At 39.0% G+C, this 25,730-nt stretch overlaps 1 protein-coding gene across 3 annotated transcripts in view; it reads left to right on the forward strand.

Annotated features, from left to right (window-relative positions):
- The window catches only part of PPP1R12B (protein phosphatase 1, regulatory subunit 12B), a 229,418-nt gene that overhangs the window by 63,791 nt on the left and 139,897 nt on the right, over positions 1-25,730 (forward strand). For 2 of the 3 annotated variants that reach the window (XM_012655952.1, XM_012655951.1), the window contains exons 4-13: positions 647-806; positions 2,090-2,234; positions 3,242-3,316; positions 5,089-5,168; positions 5,961-6,100; positions 9,591-9,703; positions 12,395-12,598; positions 13,664-13,746; positions 14,951-15,076; positions 22,391-22,573. In XM_012655952.1, coding sequence (XP_012511406.1) covers positions 647-806; positions 2,090-2,234; positions 3,242-3,316; positions 5,089-5,168; positions 5,961-6,100; positions 9,591-9,703; positions 12,395-12,598; positions 13,664-13,746; positions 14,951-15,076; positions 22,391-22,573 — 1,309 coding nt within the window. Of the gene's footprint in view, positions 1-646; positions 807-2,089; positions 2,235-3,241; positions 3,317-5,088; positions 5,169-5,960; positions 6,101-9,590; positions 9,704-12,394; positions 12,813-13,663; positions 13,747-14,950; positions 15,077-22,390; positions 22,574-25,730 lie in introns of those variants that run through there. The other variant, XM_012655953.1, reaches the window with a different exon arrangement.

Below are 25,730 nucleotides of genomic sequence, written 5' to 3' on the forward strand. Positions count from 1 at the left end.
CATCTGCTCTAGATTATATAGCTTCAGGTAAGTGTATTTACCTGCATATGGAAATGAACTTTGAAGGTAGTTTGTTTTTTAAAGTATATCATACTTTAAAAACCAAGATTTTTGATACCAATCGTATGGTATAGTGAGTAGAAAGAACAGGGACCCAGGATATCAGAGTTCTAGTGACAGCTCTGCCACTAATGTGTTTTGTGGCCTTGAGCAAGATACCTAACCTTTCTATGTCTATTTCCTCATCTGTTAATTGAAGATAGTAATATCTATTAAATTTACAGGATTGTTGGGAAACTAAAACCGTATAATAAGTAAAAAGATTCAGAAGTTTGTAGCTTTGTAAAAATATCATAATGTAAAAATAATGTCCTTTTGGTCTTTATGTTCTATTGGAAACAATGTTAGGTGTGTTCCCTTAATGAATGTATGTCGCATAGTATTTAACCTGGTGATTTAACCCTAGTAAGACCACTAACGTGTGTACGAATGCCATTGCTCTTCTAACTTTGATGAATATCCAACATGATGACTAAACGGTTATTTGTAGTTATGTTTATGATGTGTTTTGAATCTAAGGAAAATATCCTGTCAGATTTAATTGAAGCTTCAGTAATGCTGGCTGTGTCATGTCTGGTTTCTGCAGGAGTTGATCTGGAGCAGTCAAGAAAAGAAGAAGAGCAGCAGATGTTGCAGGATGCCCGCCAGTGGCTCAACAGTGGGAAAATAGAGGACGTGAGGCAGGCTCGCTCAGGGGCCACGGCGCTTCATGTGGCTGCTGCCAAGGGCTACTCCGAAGTCCTCAGGTATTGTCCATACATATCAGTCAGGTGTTTGGTTGACTAGGAGAAGATGAGATGGGTTTTGGAAGCAGAGAGTAAATTAGATTTTCAACTAATGGTATGTTCCTTTTTCTGTTGGTTTCCTCTCTGATTGTGCCGTCTTTTCTCACATTTTGCTGGTATTCATCCATGGATGGTGTCCCTTCCTCCTACCATCCCTCTCCTTTCTCACCGACATGTATGATGTGAAACAGAGATATACTGGCCTAGGAGGGGACCTTTCAAGACCTCCTCCAGTTCTACGATTTGTCATTAAAATCTCTGCAACCACCTCCTCTTGTGACCTTTAGTAAAGGACAGATTTGTGATCATTTGGTCCTTTTTAACTTAGATCATTTCTTTGGGATTATTAGATTAATTATATAGATCTTGAGTGTGCAGTGTTCAGCTGGCATACGATAGTCAAATTTATGAGAGATGTGAACTCTACTATTCTACCTGTTCCACTTTTTCTTACATCCATACATGCTGTATGTAGCTCTTGGTGCTGAACGTTGACAGGCTTTCCCAAATACGTGGGTTTCTAAAGCCGTTAAGTGTACAGCTGTTGCCAGACTCTTCCAATGCTTCCTATTCCACCTAATATGCGGTTTCTAGGAGGTTTGGCAGTGTTTTGGTACTCTATTTCTGCCTGAGAGCAACATCCATACTCTGCTTAATCCTTGCAAGATGTCTGGAGACCCATAATATAGGGCCCCAATGCAGTTTGGGGCTTCAGGAGTCATTTCTTTTCTTTTCTGTGCACACAAGTTAGATTATAGCTTTGTAGTTAGCAAGAAATTGGAGGTATGAGAGTCAACACTAAACATATGGTTTCCTGGAAAGACCAACCCAAAAGCTAGTTGGTAAAGTACCCTGAAGAGAACTGAGTCCTCATTCTGTGTGTTACTTCCTCCCTGTACTGGAAAATGGAAAACGTGCCTTTAGTAGAGTTGTGTGATTTGGCTAATTGAATTAGGCTTTGGTTAATCTCAGGAACATACATTTCCATACATGTTTGTATGATATAACATGGATGCGACTTAGAAATACCATATGGCTTTTTGGAGAGGGCTGGTAAATATCATCTATGATTGGTGCTCAAAGTAGTAACTAGGAAACCCAAACTGTGCTGTAGAGGGCAGAAGTAATCACGTGTTTCCTGTGTTTTAGGGCCCAAACCTGAAATATCAATTAGGTAATAGTTTATTTGGCAAAAAACTGTAATATAGAGGAGATAAATGTCTTGTTTGGGATTTTTTCCTTAGACTTTTAATTCAGACTGGCTATGAACTCAATGTTCAGGATCACGATGGCTGGACTCCCCTCCATGCTGCTGCGCACTGGGGAGTGAAAGAGGCTTGTTCGATCCTGGCAGAAGCACTCTGTGACATGGACATCCGAAACAAACTGGTTAGTGAGCCCCACCCTCTAAGAAGGCAATGAGATTGGTAGCTGGGTCTCTAAAATAGAAGATTTAACGTCTCTGTTTAATGGCCAGGCTGAGTGCTCTGGAGAAATAGATATCACTGGTCGCTATGATGCTGCCCTCCACCTCCCTGCTCCTGCCTCTGTTATCAACACCGAGCTACATTTGCCATGTCCATGCGAAATAAAACTCCCTGACCTAGTCTTCTACTAATATTGAAGACCCTAAAACAAACAAGAAAAAAATATATTTGCTCTTGGCAAAAAATGAACTTTGAGGGAGCCTAAGGTCATTGTCTATGGTAACATGTGAAAGATTTTAGTATCCTTGAGTTTGGCTGAAAATAGTGTTTATTCAGCCTCACTTCAAACAACTTAGAAACTCTGGAACTCCTATCCCTATGTCTGCTGATTTTTTAGGAATCCAGAGACATGGCCTTTTAATTAGTAGATGTTTTTATCTGCCTCACATCTCTCCTGAACCCAGATTTCATTCTCAGACTATGGGTCTGGGTCCTTAATTGTGCTGATGTTTCCTAAAAGAGATTAACCTCCTTGTCAGGCCTCCTCTCACTTAAAGGGAAATGATTCCTGTGACTTAATCTTTAGTGCACATGTGCTCTAGACCTCCCTCTGAGGTTTTTATGAGCCCCTTATTGAATTTATCGTAGCAATTAAGACCATTTTAGAACAGGTACTGGTAGGGATTTCACTTGATTATTTTGCAAGAAGGCAATAAAGATTAGAAATGGTGTGATTTTTCTCAATACTGTTTTACAAAATATAAAACTTTATATTTAAAGGATTTGCTGTTTGTTGTTACGTTTCCTCTGTGATAGATGAAGGCGTTATCTTATGAAGGGTAGATTAGTTAGGGAAGCAGCTATTATTGGAATCAAAGGCAAAAAGTGAATGTTGAGTAGTTCCCTGATAAAGTCCCATGGTTGCTACTTCTGTTTTCTGTCAGTCATGGTGCTCCTTTTCTCTGCCAGGGCCAGACACCATTTGATGTGGCTGATGAGGGTCTTGTGGAGCACTTGGAGATGCTTCAGAAGAAGCAGAATGTGGTGAGCCTCTGGTTGATACTTTTAAAGCTCAGTTTGCAAGCACTACAGACATCTCAGTGACTTGTTTAATTGTGTCGGCTGAGAGCTGAAATGGATATATCTGCATTCCAGACATGTTAATTGTTCCCTTCAGGAACTATAAGCAGTCTGTTAGAAGAAAATATCCCAGAAACCATTGTTGTTAAAGTTTACTCATTATAAGATAGCCTTCAAGCAGCTGAAACTTAAAAACAACAAAGACTAACAATTACCCTTGAGTTCTAGAAAATGCACATGATATGTTCATATCAGAGTTTTTTCCAGTAGGACATACCAAAGTAGAGGACAACTCATAGTTTTTTTTTCCTTATTGACTAAAAGGCTATCCTTATTTAAAGTAGTATACATTGATTATAGAAAGGAATGTATTTCTTTCTTAAAAAACAAACACACACACACAAACCTAAAACTGTGATTTGATATTGGACAGTACTTGGTCAGTGATTTATACTTATTCCAGATCCGTGAAACATCCATAATTCAGTCCTCCTTTCTCTCCTTATTTTAAATCTTTTATTGTTATGTTGCACATGCCTTTTGGCTTAGTGCTATACAGAATAGCTACATAAGCATGGTACTCACGGAGGGTCTGCAGAATGGAAAACCCACCCAATAAACAGACGAAGAGTGAATAAGTCACATTTTCTACCATAAAGTGGATGAGTAATTTGAGTGAGGACAATAAAGATCAGTGACATTAGGGTGGAATAGAAAAAAATCGTTGCTGTTGTTTGTTTTTTTCCTTTGTAGTGCTGTGTATCAGGTCATGTGAACTCCCATTTAGTACAAGTGTGGGAAACAGCAGTTCTGAATCAAAGAACTAAATAGCTCAGTGATAGGACAAATCAACCATAACCAACCTCAGGTGTGTTCGGCATCGTGCCTGGACCGGTAAAGCGAAGGTTCTAGTTATTTTAAGGCTCAGTGGGAAAGTCACTTACATAAAGCTCAGACAAACACAACTTCTAGTCCATTTTGTTTTCTTTATTGAGCAATCAGGATCACTAAAAGCTAGGATTTTCCAAATACAGTGTCAGTGCTGTTATTTAGCAGCAACAGCCTGCCTAATATAAGATGTATACTCTACGTAGTTATTGTTGTTTTTAAAACTTTTTATTCTAAACTCACATAGAAGTTGCTGAATTAGTATAGAGAGTTCCTATGTATCTTTTACCTAGCATAGTTAGGTTTTTGAACATAAATAGTAGTATTCACTAAATAACTTTCTACACTAATAGGAATGGTACTTATCTTTGCCCCTTGCATAACTTTGGGTTCCAGGGATATAAATACATTTTGTCTAGAGCATGCATCCTAATCCCAGACCATTTTCTTTAAGAGCTTATTTCCCACTTGGTACCTATGTTCTCTTTAGAACTGTTGCCAACCGATTTCAGAATGTGGATCAAGAAGAATTCTTTCAAATTCCTTCTGGCTTTCTATCCTTCAGAAGCTAGGCCTTTTTTTGAAGATTGGGTTTGGATATTTGATAGGGGCAGTTTTATTGAAGGTCTAACACTATGGTTTTTTCCCCTCCGCCCTGGAAGAAGGGTTTCCCCCGGCAATGGCCTCCAAAGAAAACCAAACGAAGGGGTTCCCCTTTTCCCCGGTCCCCCCCCCACCTCTTTGGTATTGGTCCTTTCTTCAAAATGACAGTATGATTTTGGTACCTCTGCTGATTTTTCATCAACAGTAAACTTCTTCCCTTTTTTCCCTATTTTCTCAATTTGCAGCTGCGAAGTGAAAAGGAGACACGGAATAAACTCATTGAGTCAGACCTGAACAGCAAATTGCATGGTGGACTCTTTAAGAAGTAAGACATTGAGGCTTACGGAATGGGATGAGCTTTGCTGTGTATGCATGACATACTTACTTTAGAATTTATACGGTGGAGAAACTCTGTATTTGACTTTAGTCAAATGACCTGTAAACATGTGGGAAAGTTTGCTGGGCAAGGAGGTGGCATTGATACGTGGGGGAGACACTGAAGATGCGTGAACATGTTATAAACTTAGAAATTAATTGAGACTGTGTGCAACATTTTTTGAAATCCTAGCTTAGAGCTTCTTAGTCCCAACTTCTCCCTTTACCATACTGTAAGTTCAGGGACCATGTCTGCTTCGTTTACCAGTACCTAGTGTGATTCCTGGCATGTAATAAGTACTCAATGAACATTCGTTAAATGATTTTTTTGAATATTTATCTGCCCCATCGTCATCAAAATTTATAGCTGTCCTTTTTTCTGTATGTTAAACAGGCCAGATCTCCTCAAGCCATTCTCTAACGTCAAATATTAAACCTTAATCTGCAAAAACCAAGGGTTCAGAACACATAGATGCATAAGTAATGGAGTCAGTGTTTTCCTCTGAACTCTGCCATAGCTGGCCTGCCCATAATGAAGATATTTAACTCACTCTGTTGTCCGGGCCCCAGCTCCCGATGAGGTCTGGCTTTGCTGACATGGTTTCTCTCAATTTGAATATGTTTCTGTTATTGCTTCTGCATATAGGTTTACAGACCTGTTCCCTTTATTATACCTGATTGTCAGTGAACTTAAATGGTTTGTCACTTCTGAATTATGCGCAAATTGGCATCTTTAATTTAGCAAAGAGAAGATGCTTTATGAGGAGGAGACACCGAAGTCCCAAGAAATGGAGGAAGAAAACAAGGAATCCAGCAGCTCCAGCTCAGAGGAAGAAGAAGGTGAAGATGAAGCTTCTGAGTCAGAAACTGAGAAGGAGGCAGGTAATGCAAAGATATTCATACCAAAGACACTCCATTTCTATAATGTGAGGAGATTACTGCTGGTCAGAGAGCTAGCCAGGCCTCAGAGGGCTCCAAAAAGAGATTGAAGTTTAGTTTTCAAGGATGAGATATCAAATTACTAGTGATGACTTGCTTGTAAAAGCTGCGAGCTATGTTAGAATATATCTACAATTTCTATGTAGCCATATGATAAGGCGCACTAAGCATTCTTACGTGAAGGAGCCAGTTGTCTTGACCTCAGGTTGGTAGATGGCCTAGAGACCAGATTCCAAAACGTCAGTGTGCTGAGAGGCAGGGAAGGTGAAATCTCGCAGAGGCTCTTACAGTCAAATGCTTTAAACCAACTAGTGAAAATTTGCATTTAGTTCTCAGATTTGTCTGTTTCCCCAAACAGAATCCTAAAATTTTTTTTTCCCTTATTATGTGAAGCTTCTTCAGTTTCTGAGTAGGGGATTGAGGAAGGAACAAAACCATATTTACTTTTATGACTATTATTGATGACATAAACATCATATGGAGGTACTTAAGTTTATAGTTTGACAAAACAGGAACAGCACTAGTGAGAGTGAGGTGTTGAACATGGTCAGACCAACAAGCTATAAAATAACCCATAGGTTTTCATTTATAGTCGGGCAAACACTGAGAAAAGAGATACTGGTTTTTACTGCATAGAGGTTCAATTGCAACAGAACAGTTCTCGCAGATAATTGGAAATTAGTGATAAACTAAGATTTTATGGTACGTATGCCTCACATTCACTAGCGTGAATCCCTCCAAAGTTGAGTCCATAGTAAGATGAATATTTCCACTAGAAGACCAAGTTAGAGAGGAAAGGGTCACACATTAAGTTTATAATGGAGTCTGTGTTTTCCTCTGAACTCTGCCATAGCTGGCCTGCCCATAATGAAGATATTTAACTCACTCTGTTGTCTGTGCCCCAGCTGCTGATGAGGTCTGGCTTTGCTGACATGATTTCTCTCGATTATGGGAGAATACTGTCCTTCTTCATGTTTCAATCTCTGAGGCTCATTGAATATCACCAAAGGAAAGTAGAGACTGTCAGTTCTATAGAGAAGACAGCACCAGCTAAGTTTGCAGAATAGCAGATGACCTTTTGTTCATTAAGACTTGAATTTCTATTATTAATCAGGCACAGTTTGCTTTGGGAATGCTATTGTAGTACCTATCAAAATTTATAAATGTGCATCTTTTTGATATTTGTATTATTTATTGAGTACTTACATGTTCTAGGCTTCAAGTATTATCTAGAGTTAATATCAGGGCTTGCTCTATGCTAGATCACTTTTGTTAGCTAATAAGATATTAGAAAAATGGGAGGGAGCTGCCTGGACTGTCAGCTGTGATTTGTACCTCCGCCTCAGGCCTCTTGTTTCCTGCATCCCATCTTCACATTGCTGTTGTAGTAAAACACCTGCAGCACTCTTCTGATCATGCTACATCTCTGTTAAAAAACCTGTGTTCACCCCCCTCACTCCATCTTTGCCTGCAGAGTAAATCCCAAATGCCATACATGGCCTTCAACACCTTTCGTAATCTAGCTCCAGCTGACGATTGCAATGCTATGTATAGGTAAGAACATATTCTAGCCACATTGAACTGTTTGGTTTCCTCAAACATGCCCTGACCTTTCCTGCTCCAGAACATTTATTCATGCCTTAGAATCTATTTCAGACCATCAAATGCTTATCGAGTGATTTCTGTTAGAAGCTATAGGATCTAGCAGGTTGAAAAAAATCTTTCTTTAGGTTTTGGTTGTATAGGAAGCTGAAAAGGAAGGGCCACTTCACTGTTCTTCCACCCCATGATGATTTCTCCCTATGATGTCCCTCTAGCACTGCACACCTGCCACTGCTGTAGCACTCGTCATCCTGGTTATCGTCGTACTCCCAGGTCTCGGCGCAGTGCCTGGTACGACAGGCATTCGCATTCATTAAATGTTTTTCATTGAATATACCTAGTAAAGGAATAGAAAGACATATGTACATGCATAAAATACATGTCACACGAGAGATATAAGTGCAGTCAATGGTATTCACTAGTAAGAAAGATTATAACTAAGTAGGGAGTTATAATAAAACTTTACATTTGTGGTGCTTTTTACTTTGCAACACACTTAGACATTTTTATTTAATCCTTACAACCACACTCTGAGGTATATATTATTAATCACCACTTTTTAGAATGGGAAATTGCCACCGTAGGAGGTTAGGTGAATTAGGTTTCATAGCTGACAAGTGACGTGCCTGAGGGCCTGACTTTAATCTGGGACTCCTCAGAGTAGTAGGAACCCAGTGAAAATTATCTGCATAAGAAATGAAAGATAAAACTGTGGAAAAGGATGAGATCCCCAAGGGAGAGATTGTAGGGCCGGGCGCGTTGGCTCACGCCTGTAATCCTAGCTCTCTGGGAGGCCGAGGCGGGCGGATTGTTTGAGCTCAGGAGTTCGAAACCAGCCTGAGCAAGAGCGAGACCTCGTCTCTACTAAAAATAGAAAGAAATTAATTGGACAACTAAAAATATATAGAAAAAATTAGCCGGGCATGGTGGCGCATGCCTGTAGTCCCAGCTACTCGAAAGGCTGAGTCAGGAGGATCACTTGAGCCCAGGAGTTTGAGGTTGCTGTGAGTTAGGCTGACGCCACGGCACTCTAGCCCGGGCAACACAGTGAGACTCTGTCTCAAAAAAAAAAAAAAAAAAAAGGGAGAGATTGTAGATGGATGTTTTTTTCAAGTTTCAGATATTTATTAATCAGTGTAATCCTCAACACAATACAGCAACATGATTTTATGCATTTAAAGAATATTTCCTGGTTTTGTGCAGATGGTTTCTGGAAGACCTTCATTCTAAGCAGCTTTATAGTGAAACATTTGGTTTAGAAGTCTGGACCTTCTTTCTTCAGTTTGCTAGTGGGACCCAGTTTGTTCCAGGGTTCTGGGTTATTTTTTTTTCCAAACTAACATCTGGATTGAGCAGTGCCAGGCACAAGACATACAGTGCTGCTGCAGTACATCCAGCTCCAATAAATACGAAGAGGGGGATCAAGCTCAGATGTTTCTCGGGCTGGCCGAGGATCTGGCAAAGCATGTTTGCAGCAGAGGCGTCCAGTCTAAAACAAGACAAAAATAAACCTGCCTACCAAGCCCTGGACTAAGTCTGCCTGTAGATGGATTTTATGCATGATATAACTAATTGTGTGGAGATAGTTTTCAGTTTTCCGTTTTTGTATAAAAATTGGAGTCGGAGGCTACCGAGATGGGAGTACCATTGAGTTTATTTTCTTCTACCAATAGTTGCCAGAGAGTTCATCTTAGTTTAAGTCCAAGTATTCAATTGGCCCTAATAATCTGTTTTGATAACAGACAAACCTAGTCTATAGCAGAAAAAAACATACACACAAAGATGAGATTTTCTTACTTGCACTTGTTGCTTCTCTTGTCTTAAATAACAGATAAAAAGCCAGAAGCCATTGTCAACCATTCCAACTCTGAAAATAAGAGTAGCATCACGGAGCAGATACCACCACCAGCTCAGAATACCTTCTCTGCCTCTTCCGCTAGGAGAGTGAGTATTTTGCAATTAATTCGGGTATTGCATTTCACCCTACTGCAATAACACACACTTAGAAAGGCCTTAAAGATACATTCTTGCAAAACAAGAATGATACATTCTTGTGTGTCATAGTCTGCTCCTATAACAAAATACCACAGACTGTGGCTTAAACAGCAGAAATTTATTTCTCATAGTTCTGGAGGCTGGGAAGTCCCAGATCAAGGTACGGGCCAATTCAGCTCCTGGTGAGGGCTCTCTTCCTGGCTTGAAGACAGCTACCTTCTCGCTATGTCCTAACATGGGGGAGAGAGAGAGAGAGAGAGAAAGTGCGCGCCAGCTCTGGTGTCTCTTACTCTTCTTATAAGGGAGCCAGCCCCACTGTATTTGGTCTCCCCTCTTTTGCCTTCATTTAACCGTTATCACTTCCTTGCAGGCCCTATCTCCAAATACAGTCACAGTGGGGATTAGGGTTTCAGTACATGAATTTGGGGAGGACACAAACATTCAGTCCATAACATTGCCCCCCAAAAACGTATAAAGCTGTCACCAAACAAATTTGGCTGGGATGCGTTAAGATAACAGGGTAGAGTAGACTGGGACCAAAGAAATTTTGTCATTTGCCTATTTTCTTTTTATCTGAAGATAGCTATAGGTAAAGTTTGGACTGGGCTAGGAAGATATCTAGCATCCAGCATTAATTGTTTCGATGTTATTCTCCTTTTCCTATTTCTCCTTTAAAATCATTCATGAGTAAAGCCTTTACGAAAGGCGGAGAGTAGAGATGAGAGATCTTGTTGAAATACCGGAGGCACCTCCCTTTGTGACTTTGCGCAGGCCTCTGCGAATCTGCGGGCTTCTAGTCAGTGAGACAGAGTTGAATGATGACCCTGCTCCACAAAGTATAAAATTAGTTTTTAGGTTAATAATTGATCTGAGTTCTTTGGAATGAAGCTGTTGAAAAAACCCTGTGGTTTTACAGATACTAACTTACTGATTTTCTTAGCACCTCATGAATTGGAAAGATGGTCTTAGGGTATCCTTGTGGAAATGAGGAGACATAGGCCTCGCCACTTATTATTCCTAGAGCATCATTGTGAATCATTAAAGAAGTTTAAATAGAATGCAGTCGTCACTCATTATCCAGCCATTTATTTGTACCTCATATGCTGCCACTGCTTAGACTTCCTACTTTTTTAAAAGAAAAAATACTAAATTAAAAAAAAATACAAGCACACATATTTACTTATTCCACTTTGCTACAATAATGCTAGGAAAGGCATTTATTCTCCTTAGAATCATGGTGGCTTATAAAAAGCAGACATGATTGAGCCTCCAAAGCTAGAAGGAAGACATAAATGTGTATATTCAGATGACTGATGAAAAGAGAAAATCTGAGTGTGAGTTGGACATGAATGATTTAATGTTTTCATGGATTTTCACTATATCAGGCAGTGATAAAGGTGGCCTGGTATTAGGAAAAAGATCCAAGCCTTCTTGCAGAGATCCCCGGACCTCAGAAAGGGGCTGTTGGCTTGTGTTCCAAAGACCGCTTGTACCCCAAACTAGTCTATGGGCTAATGCTAATCTGTGACGTTTACCTGGTTTATGGCAAATGAGATAATTACAGACAATGTAAGCTTTCCATAAAGCTTTCTTTTCTGAGAAACAGGGTCTCACTCTGTCGCCCAGGCTGGAGTGCAGTGGTGTGACCGTAGCTCACTGCAGTCTCAAACTCCTGGGCTCAGCAGTCTTCCTGCCTCAACCTCCTGAGTAGCTAGGACTATAGGTGTGTGCCATCACACCTGGCTATTTTTAAAATTTTCTGTAGAGAGGGGATCTTACTGTATTGCCCAGGCTGGTTTTGAACTCCTGGCCTCAAGTGATCCTCCTGCCTCGGCCTCCCAAAGTGCTGGGATTATAGACATAAGCCTCTGTGTCTGGCCCCTAAAGTTTCTTTTTTTAATGAAATGATGGTGATAATGGGTTGTTCAAAAAGAGACCATCTTTTGGTCTCTTTTGGCAAAATAAATAAGATGGTAACCCTTTGACCTCTAATTTTTTTTTTTTTTTAAATTTTGCTGGTCAGTGAAATCGAAAACTCTTGGAACTGCTGCCCTGATCAAATAAGTTTTCTTGAAAGTAGCAATTAGAATTTGAGTGGAGTATCTTCTATTATTTTTATTGATATTAACTTAAATCAGCTTATCACAGTACCTTAAAGCACGTTTATGTATTAGCTCGTCTTGTTTTTTCCACTTCCACATATTACAAGGAGGAATTAAGCTCATTATCACCACTTTACAGATGAGCATGTTGAAACCTAAAGAAGTGAAGTATCTTATTTTCAGTTACACAGTAAGTCAGCAGAAGATGTATTACTAGAACACAGTCTCCTCATGTTCTAGGTCAGTACTAATTGCACAGGGAGAACAAATGGTGTTTAATTTCTCAGAGCAACTGTCAGGTAGGAGCATTGTGTTAAGAATCTGAGGCTATTTCTGGCTTAGGGAGAAAGAGAGCCTTGAGAGGTTATTAGCATTTGCCAGGTGAGGAAGGGAACATTGGCAGAAAGCCTGCCATTTATTTATTCTTCTTATACTGGCTTATGTCACCTCACTGAACTTAGTTAAGTGTGGAAAAGGCAAATAAGCTGAGAAAGAATCATCAGGACATTTCCTTTTCTTTACTTTGCTTCCTTCATAGTTCTCCTCCAGCCTTTTTAACAAGTCAGAAGAGCCCAAAGATGAATCTCCTTCTTCATGGAGATTGGGACTCAGAAAAACTGGCAGCCACAACATGCTGAGTGAGGTGGCCAATTCCAGGGAAGCTCTAAGGGACCGAGGCTCTTCCATCTACCGCTCCTCGTCAAGCCCTCGGATTTCTGCTCTGCTGGACAACAAAGATAAGGTGCAGTTTGGGCAGGATGTGGAGGAATTCCAAGGCAGTTTTCTTCCATGAAAATTCAACCTTGGGAACAAATGAAAATATTTTCTAGTTCCTAAGTTGATTCTGGAAGTACAAAGCCTTTAAAGGGAAACAAGCACATTGATAGTTTAATCAAGTAGCTATTCGCTCGCTATCATTTACTTGGCCATAAAAGAAAAGCTTTGAGAATAGCTTTTCCTTTCAACTTACCTTTACATTCATTCTTCCTTACCCATTTACCTACAGCGTAAAATGGATCAGAACCATGAAAATTTGTATATGGCCTAAAAGATTCTTTGAACCAATACCAGAAACTTCTTTTTTGATGTTTAGGAGCAAAGTTCCTTAGCTGGGCTTTGAATCCTGATGGAACTCAGGCAAATTAGCACTTAGAAAAAATTTTTTTAACTTGTCATTTTTAATTAATTTGGAAGTATGATCAGGCTAACTTTACAAACAGTTCATCTATATATTCATCTAAGATGAATAAATTTTTATTCACTTTGGGTTCCAGATTTTATAGGGTTCACTTAGTGCTTTTCTCTGGGGTCAGGTGTTCCTTGTAATCATAGTGCTCTTGCTTTGTATTGCATTTCTGGAGACTACTCAGAGAGCTGAGGATATTGGTTGGATATTTATTGTGCATGTCCCTAAGAAAGCTGCATTTCAAGGAAAAGATGTGCTGGTGACTATATAAGGCTTATTTCATGAAGAACATTAGAGTGGAGCTTTCTGTTTGTGGCTTTTCAAAGGCTCCCCCTCTATCTTGACAGAGCTGCTGCTTTATGGGATCTGTGCTGCTGTTTTCTGTATTTGATCATCCTGACTTTTCTCATGAGAATTATTTCCCTACATACCGTTTTTTAATGGAGGAAAGTTAGGAGTAAGCTTTTGAAAGCTGACCTTTTATAATACCACTCAAAATGAAATTGATGTTGAATCCAGAAATGATATAGGTTATATTAAGGTTTTTTTTTTTTACCCAAAATGTTTTACACTACGTCAATATTGTACCTTTCCTGTGCTTTGCTTGTTTTTGTTTTACAGGAGAGAGAAAACAAAAGCTATTTTAGTTCACTAGCACCTCGGAGACTCAGCAGCACAAGTGACAGTGAAGAAAAGGAGAACAGGTAATCTTAACACAGGCCAAAAGGTAGTCATCTGTAGCTGTGTGGGGTGCAGTCGTCTCCTGGCCATCACTTCTCTGCATTTTTTTCACAGATGCCCTTTGCACATTGTAAATTGTTTGTTCCTTCTGCTTAGGACACGTCTCAGCCCTTACACTCTTGCTTTTGCCAGTTCTTCACCCTTCAAATTCAAACTCCAGCTTAGACCTTACTGTCTTTAGAAAGTCTTCCCTGACCCTTCTGATTGTGGATTGGTTTAGGCCCCCAGCAGGCTCTGTAACGATAGAGTCTGTGTCTGTCTGGACTCCTAGTACCTAGCACAGTGCCTACCACATAGTAAACTAAAAATAATGTTATTTAATTGAATTGTGCAACTTCTAATTTGTAAGTAGGTAAAATTAAAGTCTTCCTAATGAATATAGAGATTTTGAAGTATTGGCTGCATCTCAGGGAAGAATCTAATCTAGAACCTTTCTTCTCAAAGTGTGGTCCTCCAACCAGCAGTACTGTCATCACCTGAGAACATGTTAGAGCTGTAGAATTTCAGGCCCCACTCCAGATCTGCTGAAGTAGAACTTGCATTTTAGGAAAATTCCCTAGGTTATTCAAATACATGTTAGAGATTGAGAAGGACTGCTCTAGAGAACCTTGTGAAGCATGAAGACCCATAGCTTTTGTAGCAAAGACCCTGAGTTATCAATTGTGGATCAAAAATCCTACTACAGCCCCTTCCTGGATGTTTTTTCATTTATAATGCTAAAGAGGCTTCTAGCAAGTCTTTCTCCCCTTTCTTCTTTGGTAGTGACCTCTTTCCCTGGTAGTCTCTGGGTAACAGACTTTTCCATTTTCCTCACCGCTCACTTCTCTGCTTAACTTATAAGCCACCTACTACTGGGGACTGATTGCAAGGCATTGTTTAAATGAGGAACAAAAGTGATTTCTCATTACAAAGAGGTTAGAGATCTTTGACATGAAGAATTTGGTACCTGTTTAGTTGGCTTTGGAGCTGATAAAAGAAAGCAGATGGTGATACTCACCATCTATACAGAAAACAGGTATATAAAACAGAGAATCACCTGAAAAATGTGTTCATTTCTTTAACTATGTTACGATTTGTCTATCTGGCTCTTCTCTCCCTGTTTGCATTGTATCACGGACAAAAACTAGAGGTAAGAATCTGTTTTGCTTTCCTTTCATGCCTCTGCAGAGAATCAGCTGTTAATCTAGTGAGGAGTGGCTCCTATACCCGGCAGCTATGGAGGGATGAAGGAAAGGGAAATGAAACCCCACAGACAATTGCTCCTTCCACCTATGTATCAACCTACTTGAAAAGGTACCAGGCTGAAAGGGGTGGGAGATGATTTTCATCACTCTGGCCATGGGAATATGGGAAATAATTGCATGCTTTTTAATATCCAATTAGCACCACAAAAATGAATCAAAAGATAAATTGCTTTTGGATTTCTTGGAACTAACATCTTGACTAATTTAAAATTAATTAATTTTCTTAATAACTGAATTAAAGTAAGCTAATTCCAAATTCTCACTACAGATCTGGCTTTATACTCCATTCTCTCAGTCCTATTAAAATCTTCAGTGAGAAGTGACTTCTAGTAATCTCTGGGCAAGACTGAATTTAAATCATCCTTGTCCAGTAGCTGGTTCTCCTTTTTCTAAAACTAGAGTAGTTCTCATCTCAAGTTATATTTTGGGGGGAGGAAGGCGGGGGACATTTTAGGGTGGTGAGGGGAGGGAAGTGGGGAGTTTTCTATTGCATTAAAGAAGTTTCATATTGAAGCTTGTTAATTTAGGGACTTGAGTTGTTTTTTTTTTTTATGACTTTAATGGCCCTCAGATCCATCAAGATGTGAAACTCGCAAGTTTGGTGCAGAGAAGGTACATGGGTTTCCTTCCTCTTTTCTCATCTATATTCCCTTTTCTGCAATTATTTTCTTTGCCACGTACTAGCCAGCAAACAAAGCACCTTTGCCAGAGCCATTATGCTTTAAAATATACTTAATTAATATTTTAATTTGAACTTTGCTGCTGATGTGGAAGAATCTGTTTTTCATTGCTTACTTTGAATTCTTTCTTCACTTCCATTTAACCCCTCCAACTGCCACCTCACACCATAGCCTTCATCATTAGGTTTTTTAGATGACTCGTTGGCTACCTTAGAAACAGGCCTTGGCCATAGACTATATGAGCAGATTAACTCTTTGGGATCAAAACTTATTTCCACTTGACAGGAGGACTTGTCAACTAGCTAATGCTGGAACATGGGAAGTAGTAAAGCTATAAAACAAACAGCCACTGTTGCCTTTTAATGTTCTTTAGTTCTGCAGATACATTCTATAAGAAAGGGCTCAACTTTGAAAGTACGCAAGTGGGGTTCAGGGATCTCACTGACTCTTTATGATATAAGCCAGGTGTTTTTGGCTTTATGAGGCTATCACCTGTTTGTTTTAATGACTAAGGCCTTGGTCTACCCAGATACATTATTCCTTGTGGTTGAATCCAAGAACAAGAAAACTTTTCTAAGAAAATAATGTTCTAGATCTAGGAAAGAGAGAAAGCCAACATTTAATTTCCAGGCAGGGAGTTGTTTTGTGGTGAATTTGTTGATTTTCATGATCCAAATCCTCAGCAAATGGGATGAGCAGCATTTGGTTTAATAGATGTAGTCTGGCAAAGTTACGGTGAACAAAGGAGGGAAGCACTGCCTCTATTTAGGGTGGAAAGCATGCTTAATGATGTGAGCACTTTTTGAGAAAAGATCTACTACTTGCTTCATACCTTGGATTTCTAAAGCTCTTCTTCTATAACCCTAAAGCACTTTATGATTTTATAAAATTCTATCTTCTGATGTTTTCAAGAGAAATGACTCATGCCATCGCTGTTTAAAAGAGAAAGTGTGAGGAAAAATTTGTCATTCCCTGGCTGTGCCAAACCTTGGTTTACTTTCCATTTTCTAGTTCATCTCATGTCTTCTGGCAGAAATCTCTATCGCATGGCCTTTGGAAAATACTTATTTTCCAAAGAAGGCTTCATAGCTTTTGCTTTGATCACCCCCCTCAAGTATCTCATTACTATCATAGTTAAGAAGTATTTTTTAAATTTTAATCCAAATAATTTTTTTGCTACAATTGAGATGGTTCTTACCTGTCTTCAATTAAAACAAAGAAAAGTTGCCTTTTATTGCTCATACAGTATTACTTTCTAGATTTAAAACTTTAAATCCTCCCAAAGGCGTTTTGCTTTGGGCTAAATAAATGCAGTTCTCAAAATCATTTTTTTAATATAGTTTCTTTACTCTTCTCTACTTTTAAATTTTAAATCTCTGCTCCAAAACCTCTCCAAATTCTCTGGTCTTACTTTAGCTTTTGCAGTGCTATTTCTATGTCAGGTAGACATTTGGGGTTGCATGATTTTTGCCTTGGATTTGTTGGGAATTTTTTTTTTCTAATGAAATTATTCTGTTGCCTATTATTTCCCTTTCTTAGCCTCTACTCTTGTCATATACTATACTTTCCTGCTTTCTCTTGTTAAATATCATCTCTGTTCCTTCACATTCCTTCATTCTTTTGGATGATTGACCAAAAGATCATCCTTCAAAGAGTGATGAGTCCTTCACTCTTTTGGATGATTGCCTGCTTGCTGCCAGTGGCCCAGCTCTAGCTGGAGTCGATCACTCCACTTCTCAGTTGTCACACCCTCTCTTTGGTCTGCATTCCTTTTAAGTGCACACTCTGGGTGGGAAGGTGGTGCTGGGAAATGGTGAGTGAGCAGCATGTCCTGAAGAAAGTGACTGTGTGCTGTTTTGCAGTGCTTCATTTGGTAGAAGTAGTGACCCCACAAGTCCCTACATTTCAGCCAATCGCAATTCATCTCCTGCTACCTCACCCATTACCATTGGTTCATCTACCTCTCAGGGCAGCCAGTGGCAACCTGCCTCTTCTTGCCCTGCACCAATCAGTGCAAACACTACCGCATCTGTACACCACGGCAGGTAAGGCTTCTTGGAGCCATTTGAGTTACACTCATCAAAGTTAATGCCTCTGAAAACACATATGAGATTTGAACCAGACTTCATCGCTGTAGAAGCAAGTTTGAATTGCTGTGAAAATGTCTGTAATTTAATGAGGATGCTTTTGCTTTGATTTTTATTAGCCAGTCAACAGTTACTTATTGAATAATCATAGGGCATGTGTCATTGTACTTGGTGTTTAGGTGTCAACTAAGTATGACTGCTTTCATCTCTGAACAGCCTGACCGGTTGTGATTACAATTTGAGGGTCATACTATTGTGGTAAATTAAATATAAAAAATGTTGCCATGTTTTGCTTATGTTAATTTTATAGCAATTATGAGTTGGAATCTTTTGTATTTAGTCTTTTTGGAAGATAGCAAATGAGGGCTGTCCAGAAGGTATCTAGCTATTATGACTATAACGAGAATGGTTTGCTCGACATCGATGTAACCTGGCAACCAAGGCGAGTGGACTAGAATGCACGTATGTGAACAATGACGACTTCACTGTACTAGTCAGTGGGGTGCTAGACGCCATTGAGAGAGCTCGTGTACTGTGTGGACGTCACATGCAAAATGACTGAGCGAGTAGAGCGACGAATCTGCATCAGATTTTGCGTTAAACTTGAACGTTCCTCTGCAGAAACTATTCGGATGATTCAGAAGGCTTTTGGGGATGATGCAACAAGTGCAGCGCAAATAAAAGTGTGGCACAGATGCTTCAAAGATGGTCGAGAATCTGTCGAAAGTGACCCACATTCTGGAAGGCTGCGATAAGCAGAGCACCTGAGAATGTCGAATGTGTAACGGGTTAGGTTAAAAGACACCGGGACAACTGTGTGAAAGTCCCAATGTACCTGCTTTGAAGGGGACTGAGGCGTCATTGTCCTATGTACAGTGTTTCTTGTCATTTGTATCTTCTTCAATCAGTGTCCCTATTTTTCCTATTACATGGCTGGATACTTTCTGGACAGCCTTCATATAAAACCAGATCAGAAGGAAAAGTAACTTACGTTCCAAAAGCCTCCCCGTAGCCTTCTAAAAACTTCCAGCCAATGAGGGTGTTTTGCTGGAAACAGTATGAGAAGGGAGAGATGTGTGTTTGTCTAAAATGTGTTCTGGGGGCAGTATCTGCTTGGTTTTCAAGTTCATCTAAGGGGTAGCATGGCAGAGTATCATTGTGAAAGTACAGCAGGAATGTGGCTGTGATCTTAACTGTGGTTTTTAATCCTTTATGTGTGGCCAGAGACCTTTTCACTTTTGGGTATGGCAAAGGGTCCCCTATTTTGAGTCGTTTCTACAACTGACGCAAAGAAAATGAAAACGTGTTCACAATGATAGTGTTTCTATAAGAACACAGATGATGATGGTGCTTGATTGACATTTGTCAGTTTACTAGATTTCTTTCCCTAAAATAAGTGGTGATCATTAATTCGCCTAGGAGGGACAGGTTTATGAAGGGTTATTAATAATAATACTGTGTAACTATGTAGAAATTTATTAGGTCCCCATAATAAAGTAGTTATATAGATATAGTAAATACTATCACCATAGTCGAAGAAATTGAAACACAGAGGTTACTTGAGTAACTATTAAGGGCTGGAACTAGGGGAAAATAATTACACTGCCATTTGTTGAACCCCATTATGCGACAGGCTTACGTTAGGTACTGTACAAAAATTATATTGGAATTTGGTTTACTCACACATGACAGTAAATCCAAATAACAGTGGCTTAAATAAGATAAAGGTTTATTTTTTTTCTTGCACTTTAGGAATTCCAGAAATAGGAAGGGCTGGCACAGTAGCTCCAAAGTCGTTAAAGGATCCAGATTTTTTCTGTCTTTCTGTTCCACAATCCTTACATCATGGCTTTGGTTTCCATGGGTTGCCTCATGGTCCAAAATAACTGCTGGAGCTCTAGCCATCCTGGCTGCATTCTAGGCAGGAAGAGGGAGGAAAGGTGGAAGCAGACACAGAGGGAATACCTCTGAACTCAGAATTTTCCCAGAAGTACTAGTTTTCTGCTTATATTATATCTCACTGAATACCTCTAGCAGCCAGGGAGACTTTGAGAAATGTGGATTTTAACTAGGGTTATTGCTGCCCTCACTAATATAGGAATTCTGTTGGGAAGGAAGAAAGGGACAATGGATATGGGTTAGGAAACAAGCTGTCTCAAACATGCACATATTATTTATAGTCTCATAATGAGCTCTTCAGTATATGAAGTATTATTTTATAGATGAGGAAAGAGAACAAAAGCTTAATCAACTGTCCAGGGTCACACAGCTAGTGAGGAACTAAGGTAGGATTTGAACTCAGATTTGTCTGTTTCAAAGCTCTTGTCTATGTTGTCACTATTTATTTCCACTGAGTTTATATTTTATTCTGGTTACTAGTTTAGGTGTTCTACATATGTTATTTTATTTAATCATTCCAGGAGCCCTGTATCATATCCCCATTTTAGATGAAGAAGAGATCAGAGAGGTTAAATTGTCTTAAACTTAGTCCTAAGTGGTTCCAAAGCCCATATTTATTCTACTCCATTGTATAGCCTCTGATCCCTGTTGTAGAGTTTTTCCTATTCTGCTCCTAACAATCTACTTGGAAAATTATACCACATTTCAAATAATAGTAAAAGTCATATAATTTAGTAAAATTAAATCCTTGGCATTTCTATAGCGTAAGAAATTATAGAAAGACCAAAACATGTTATTAACCTAAAAAAGAACTTCAGGTAAGGTTTTGATAAGTATAACTTTTTTTTTTTGAGACAGAGTCTTGCTCTGTTGCCTGGGCTAGAGTGCCATGGCGTCAGCCTCACTCACAGCAACCTCAAACTCCTGGGCTCAAGCGATCCTTCTGCCTCAGCCTCCCAAGTAGCTGGGACTACAGGCATGTGCCACCATGCCCGGCTAATTTTTTATATATGTATTTTTAGTTATCCAGATCATTTCTTTCTATTTTTTAGTAGAGACGGTGTCTCGCTCTTGCTCAGGCTGGTCTCGAACTCCTGACCTTCAGGGATCCACCCGCCTCGGCCTCCCAGAGTGCCAGGATTACAGGCGTGAGCCACCGCGCCCGGCCAATAAGTATAACTTTTTATAACTGTGTTTCTGGCTAATTTTATTGGTACTTCACATAGGCTCATATCTTGTAAGTCTGAGGAATTCTTTTCCTTCAATTTTTTTTATTAGAAAATAAACATAGGCCAGGTGTGGTGGCTCACACGCCTATAATCCTAGCACTTTGGTAGGCTGAGGTGGGAGGATCACTTGAGGCCAGGAGTTTGAGACCAGCCTTAGCAACATAGTGAGACCCTGTCTCTACAAAAAAATAAAAAAAAATTAGCTGGGTGTGGTAGCCTGTGCCTGTAGTTTCAACTACTCGGGAGGCTGAAGCAGGAAGATCGCTTGAGCCCAAGAGGTTAAGGTTGCAGTGTGCTATGATGATGCCACTACACTGCAGCCTGGGTGATGGAGTAAGATCCTGTCCCATTCATTCATTCATTAATAAATAAATTCACCTTTTTTCTGAGTCATTAATTGCTCTGGAGAGGTAGCTTTTATTTTTTAGATACTACTTCCATCTTTAAAAATATTCTATTTTTATATTTGTATCTAGGTACCATATTTATATTTTTGTGTTCTGATTATTTCTTTCAAGCTTATTCTAATAATGTGATTATTTGGAAGTAAGCTTAGAGCTACTTGTGAACATTTCTGATAATAATTAGGAGTAGGTGGAAAAAACAGATTTTTAACATTCACGCTTTTCATTGCTTTTTGCATCTCCGTGAGTATCAATTTTGGATCTCTGTTACCCCAGCAACAAGCTGTGACATCACAAATGATAGCTTTTTGGGTACAGAGCCAATGGTTGCTCCCAACTCTTTGTTAAGAAACAAAGATCTTATTTTCATGTAAATGACTTTAATTATACAGCTTGTTGTTGAAAAGTGTGTAGTTAAGGTTACATATAGAATCCTATTCGGTTTTTGTTTCAATTTGTCACTTGGGCAGTTATAAATATAGACAATTAGGCATTTGGTTAAATGGAAAGAGAGAGCAGTTGCTGAACTACATGAGGGAGAACTAAACATACTGAGATTATAGAGTATTTGTCAATTGTCTCTGGATAATCCAAGAAGATGATCGTCAGATCTAGGCTGAGGACTACCACAAAGACTCCTACTGCCAAGAATTAAGGGACAGGTGGAGACTAATATCGTAAGTGACTTTTTCATGTATAAAGAGGCCCTGTCTCTGTGTGCATGTGTGTGAAGACCAGATGCTACTGGGGAGTCATTTAAAGCACTCTTGCATATGTCACTATCTTGCCTTGTGCCATAGCTAATGATTTTTGTTTGTTTTTTAATCTCGGGCAAAAAAAAAAAAATCTCATAAAATGTAATTCCTCAGGCAAAAGATTTTAGACTAAATGTGTAATCATACTGTTTCAAGATTTAAGAGCTCAAAATAAGAAACAAACAAATAAAATCTGAGCAAGAAGATTCTCTAGTTAAACCTCTCTCTAACCCTTCTATCTCTATACCAGTGCTTTGTTGTGCAGCATGCCTAACCGTTCTCTTTCTGCCTGTCTCTTTTTGATTTCAGGATTCCTCCCAAATCCCAGTCTGAGTCGATAGCCGAGAAAACAGCAGACAATGTCTCTTCTAGCACTCCGCTCTGTGTGATCACCAATCGCCCTCCACCTAGCACTGCCAATGGGGTTTCAACTGCCACTGTGCTCTCCACTGCTGGAACAGACTCCTCTCTGGAAGCCAGGGAGAAGAGGAGGTATGTTAGGTCACTGATTTTACTTGTAGGACTCCGCTTTGAGGTAGGAGATACAGGAGTGGGCATAATGTCTTTTCCCCAATCTCAAATAAATTCATGAAAATAGATCTTCATGTTACTGTTTGGGTTCTATCTTTTGCTTCTGGGCGATTTTTGGTAGAGATCTCAGTTATTTCTGATTATATAAGATAGACACTTATTCTATTATGCTTATAGGGCGTGTCTTTTTCTATTTGTCTTATGATACAGCCATTTGTTAGGCATTATTTCTGCATTTTTGTGACAAGAACCTGAAGTACAGAGAAGAATCTTTTGTTCTGAGTAGTTTATGATGACTGCTCTGGCAGCAAAGAAAAGTAACAGTATGATAAAAGGCTCAAAGAAATAAAGCTCAGATACCAAGTTTTAATTAATTTGAGAAGAATACCAGAAAAGGAAATGAGTAGTGTGTGATGATGTGGTAGAAGGATAGAGACTGGCTATTCTGTAATTTCTTTAGAGAGAAGTTATGAGAGAACAATTGTGAATTGACATAGGAGAGACTTAAGGTAGAAGCTAAGAAGAACTTTTTGATTCTCAGGATTAAGAGAAGCTGTGGAAGATGTGGCCAAGGGAGAATAGGCCATTTTCTTACACTTGAAGAAGTACAAAAAATAGAATGCACTCCATTTGGGAGTTTCAGATCTAAAGACTAAGGCTATAATTTTTCCTTCTTAAAACTAGAAAAACGGTGAAATCTTATGAAAATTTAGATTTCAGTTTGACTTTATATTATTTTGAATATCCAAAGGAAGGAGATTTTTTATTTGTGTGTATGTAGGTGTAGTAAGTCAAAAAATCTTGTCTATAAGATACAAGTTAAACTTTTTGTTTGTTTATTATAAGGACAGCTCTAATGTGTCTAATGTGCCTACATTTTGAGAAGGAAGGGAAAAGAGATATTAAGTTAGTTGGAAAAATAGTGCTTTTCTTCTTTCCTTTCTTTTTTTATTTCTTTACATAAAAACTGAAGGAAACCAATTTTCTGAGCTAATAGGTTTCAGAGCTAATAATTTTCCTCTTTTAATTGGCCTCCAGCCAAGGAAATATTAATAAATCAATCTTGAATAGGTAATGCTTATGTATTTAATAGGTCAGATGTAATTTAGATACTGTTAGTTTCATCTAGAAACTAAATTCAAAAGTAATCTTTTCATTAGGTTAAAAAATTTCTCTTTAAACTATCTTTCTACACTGAGAAAAGTAAAATAAGTTAAATTGATCATTAAGATCATGATCCCAGAAAGGAGGGAGAAATTAGATTTTTTATCAAACTGCATTATTAAATACCTAGTTGCATGAACTATTATTTAGACAAACTTAGATAGTTACTGCCTTCTGGGAATTTCATGACCTTCAGTTAGTTACATAATACCTGCTACAGATTTTGGTTTTGTTTTTTAGTTGAATTCAGAACAATAAAAGGGAACTCTCAAATGACAAAAGTGAAGAGAACTCAAAAGCCAGAGTGGCTTGAGTGGCCCCGTATCTATGTGGAATCCTGTTTAAATGGGAACCCACATATATAGGGTTGGTATCAGACCTATATGTAGACCTTGGGGTTTGGAAGCTCATATTTTAATGCTGTGCATGTGTAGGAAGGATGGCTCCAGACCTACTAGGCTGGGATCTATAACCAAGAACCTGTATCAAGCTAGAAATCTCAAAGGGCTGCCCGGTTCATGAAAAGGGTACTTTGCTCATAGCTCAAAGAAGTGGCAAGGAAGGAGGTCTAAACAAGAGTCTAGACAGGGACAGAAAAGTCATTTGTGAGAAATTTTCACTACCTATGTAGTTTAGAACTCCCAAGCTAAGAATTTAACATAGAAACTGGGTCTGTATTCATGAAACCTTTTGGCGCTGGCACAAGCAAATTCAAAACCACCTTGAAGGAACACATCTGCAGCCCAGGGTACAAGGGATTTCTATAAAACAATTCCTACCGAAGATGAATTCACATGAAACATAAACACTGAAGAAAATGAATCACCATGAGGGAGAGTCAGCAGATGCACGTTCTAAGATAAACTCGTAGGTGCAGATTAATATGTAATTGAAGTTTTAAATGCGGAACAGAAACTTCAAACTATTACTGGAATATGTAACAATAATTAGAGGTGACTAATTATTTTCAATAATTATTGAAATTATTGTGTATTGAAAACAGACACACCTACAGGAACAGTTAGGTAAATGAATCAGGTGTGGTTTTTAAAATGTAAGATTCTGCAGAATTATATCTGTGTAGAGTCCTGTTTAAATGGAAACCCACATATATAAAGCATCTAACAACCATTTATTGAGAGACTGCCATGTACCAGGCGCAGAGTTATTAAGGATATGATGTCAAAGAAAACATCTTTTCTGCTCTTGAAGATCTTAACTCTCTGTTGAGGAAGGGCAAACAAACAAATCAAATATTACGGTGCAGTTGTTAAGTGCTATTATAAAGATACATATAGGTAGGTTGCTATGGGAGCACAGAGGAGGGGAATCTAAATTAGATTGAGTAGGGGGACAGGAAAAGCCTACCAGAGGAGGTGACTGGAGTTGAATGTTGAAAGGCAACTGGAAGGCACCTGTAAGTAGTGACAGGAGGATGGTATTTTAGAGGAAACACAAAAAATTCAAGACACAAACAAGTTCAGTACACCTGAAGCTAGGAGAAAGTGAGGCCAGAGTAGCATTTCTGAAAGTGTCTTTTGTGAAATAGATTTAGATGACGGGAAAAATAGCATTCTGTGGCCAAACGAATTTGTGAACGGTGGGTCAAACAAGGTTAAACAGGACCACTCAGAAGTCTTCTCAAGGTCATTCCTCTCAGAGGGGTGGGAGCGAGGAGTGGACATGGGAGTGATTAGAATTTGCAGCATTTTCCAAATTTCTGTGTCCGTCGAATAGTTTTTTTCTTCCCACAGAAAACCAAGACTGGTATTCCACTGGATAAACTTTGGAAATTGTGGAGCTAGAGAGGTAGGCAGGAACCAAATCGTGGATTTTTGTCTACACTATGCTAAGAAACTTGAATTTATATTCTCAAAGCTGTGGAATACAACTGAAGGATTTTCAGCATGGGAATGACTTGATCAAATAAAACATATCATTTAAGCTTTTACAG

The sequence above is a fragment of the Propithecus coquereli genome, unplaced genomic scaffold (genome assembly GCF_000956105.1).
Source record: "Propithecus coquereli isolate 6110/MARCELLA unplaced genomic scaffold, Pcoq_1.0 Scaffold491, whole genome shotgun sequence".
In the NCBI taxonomy this organism is placed as follows: Eukaryota; Metazoa; Chordata; class Mammalia; order Primates; family Indriidae; genus Propithecus; species Propithecus coquereli.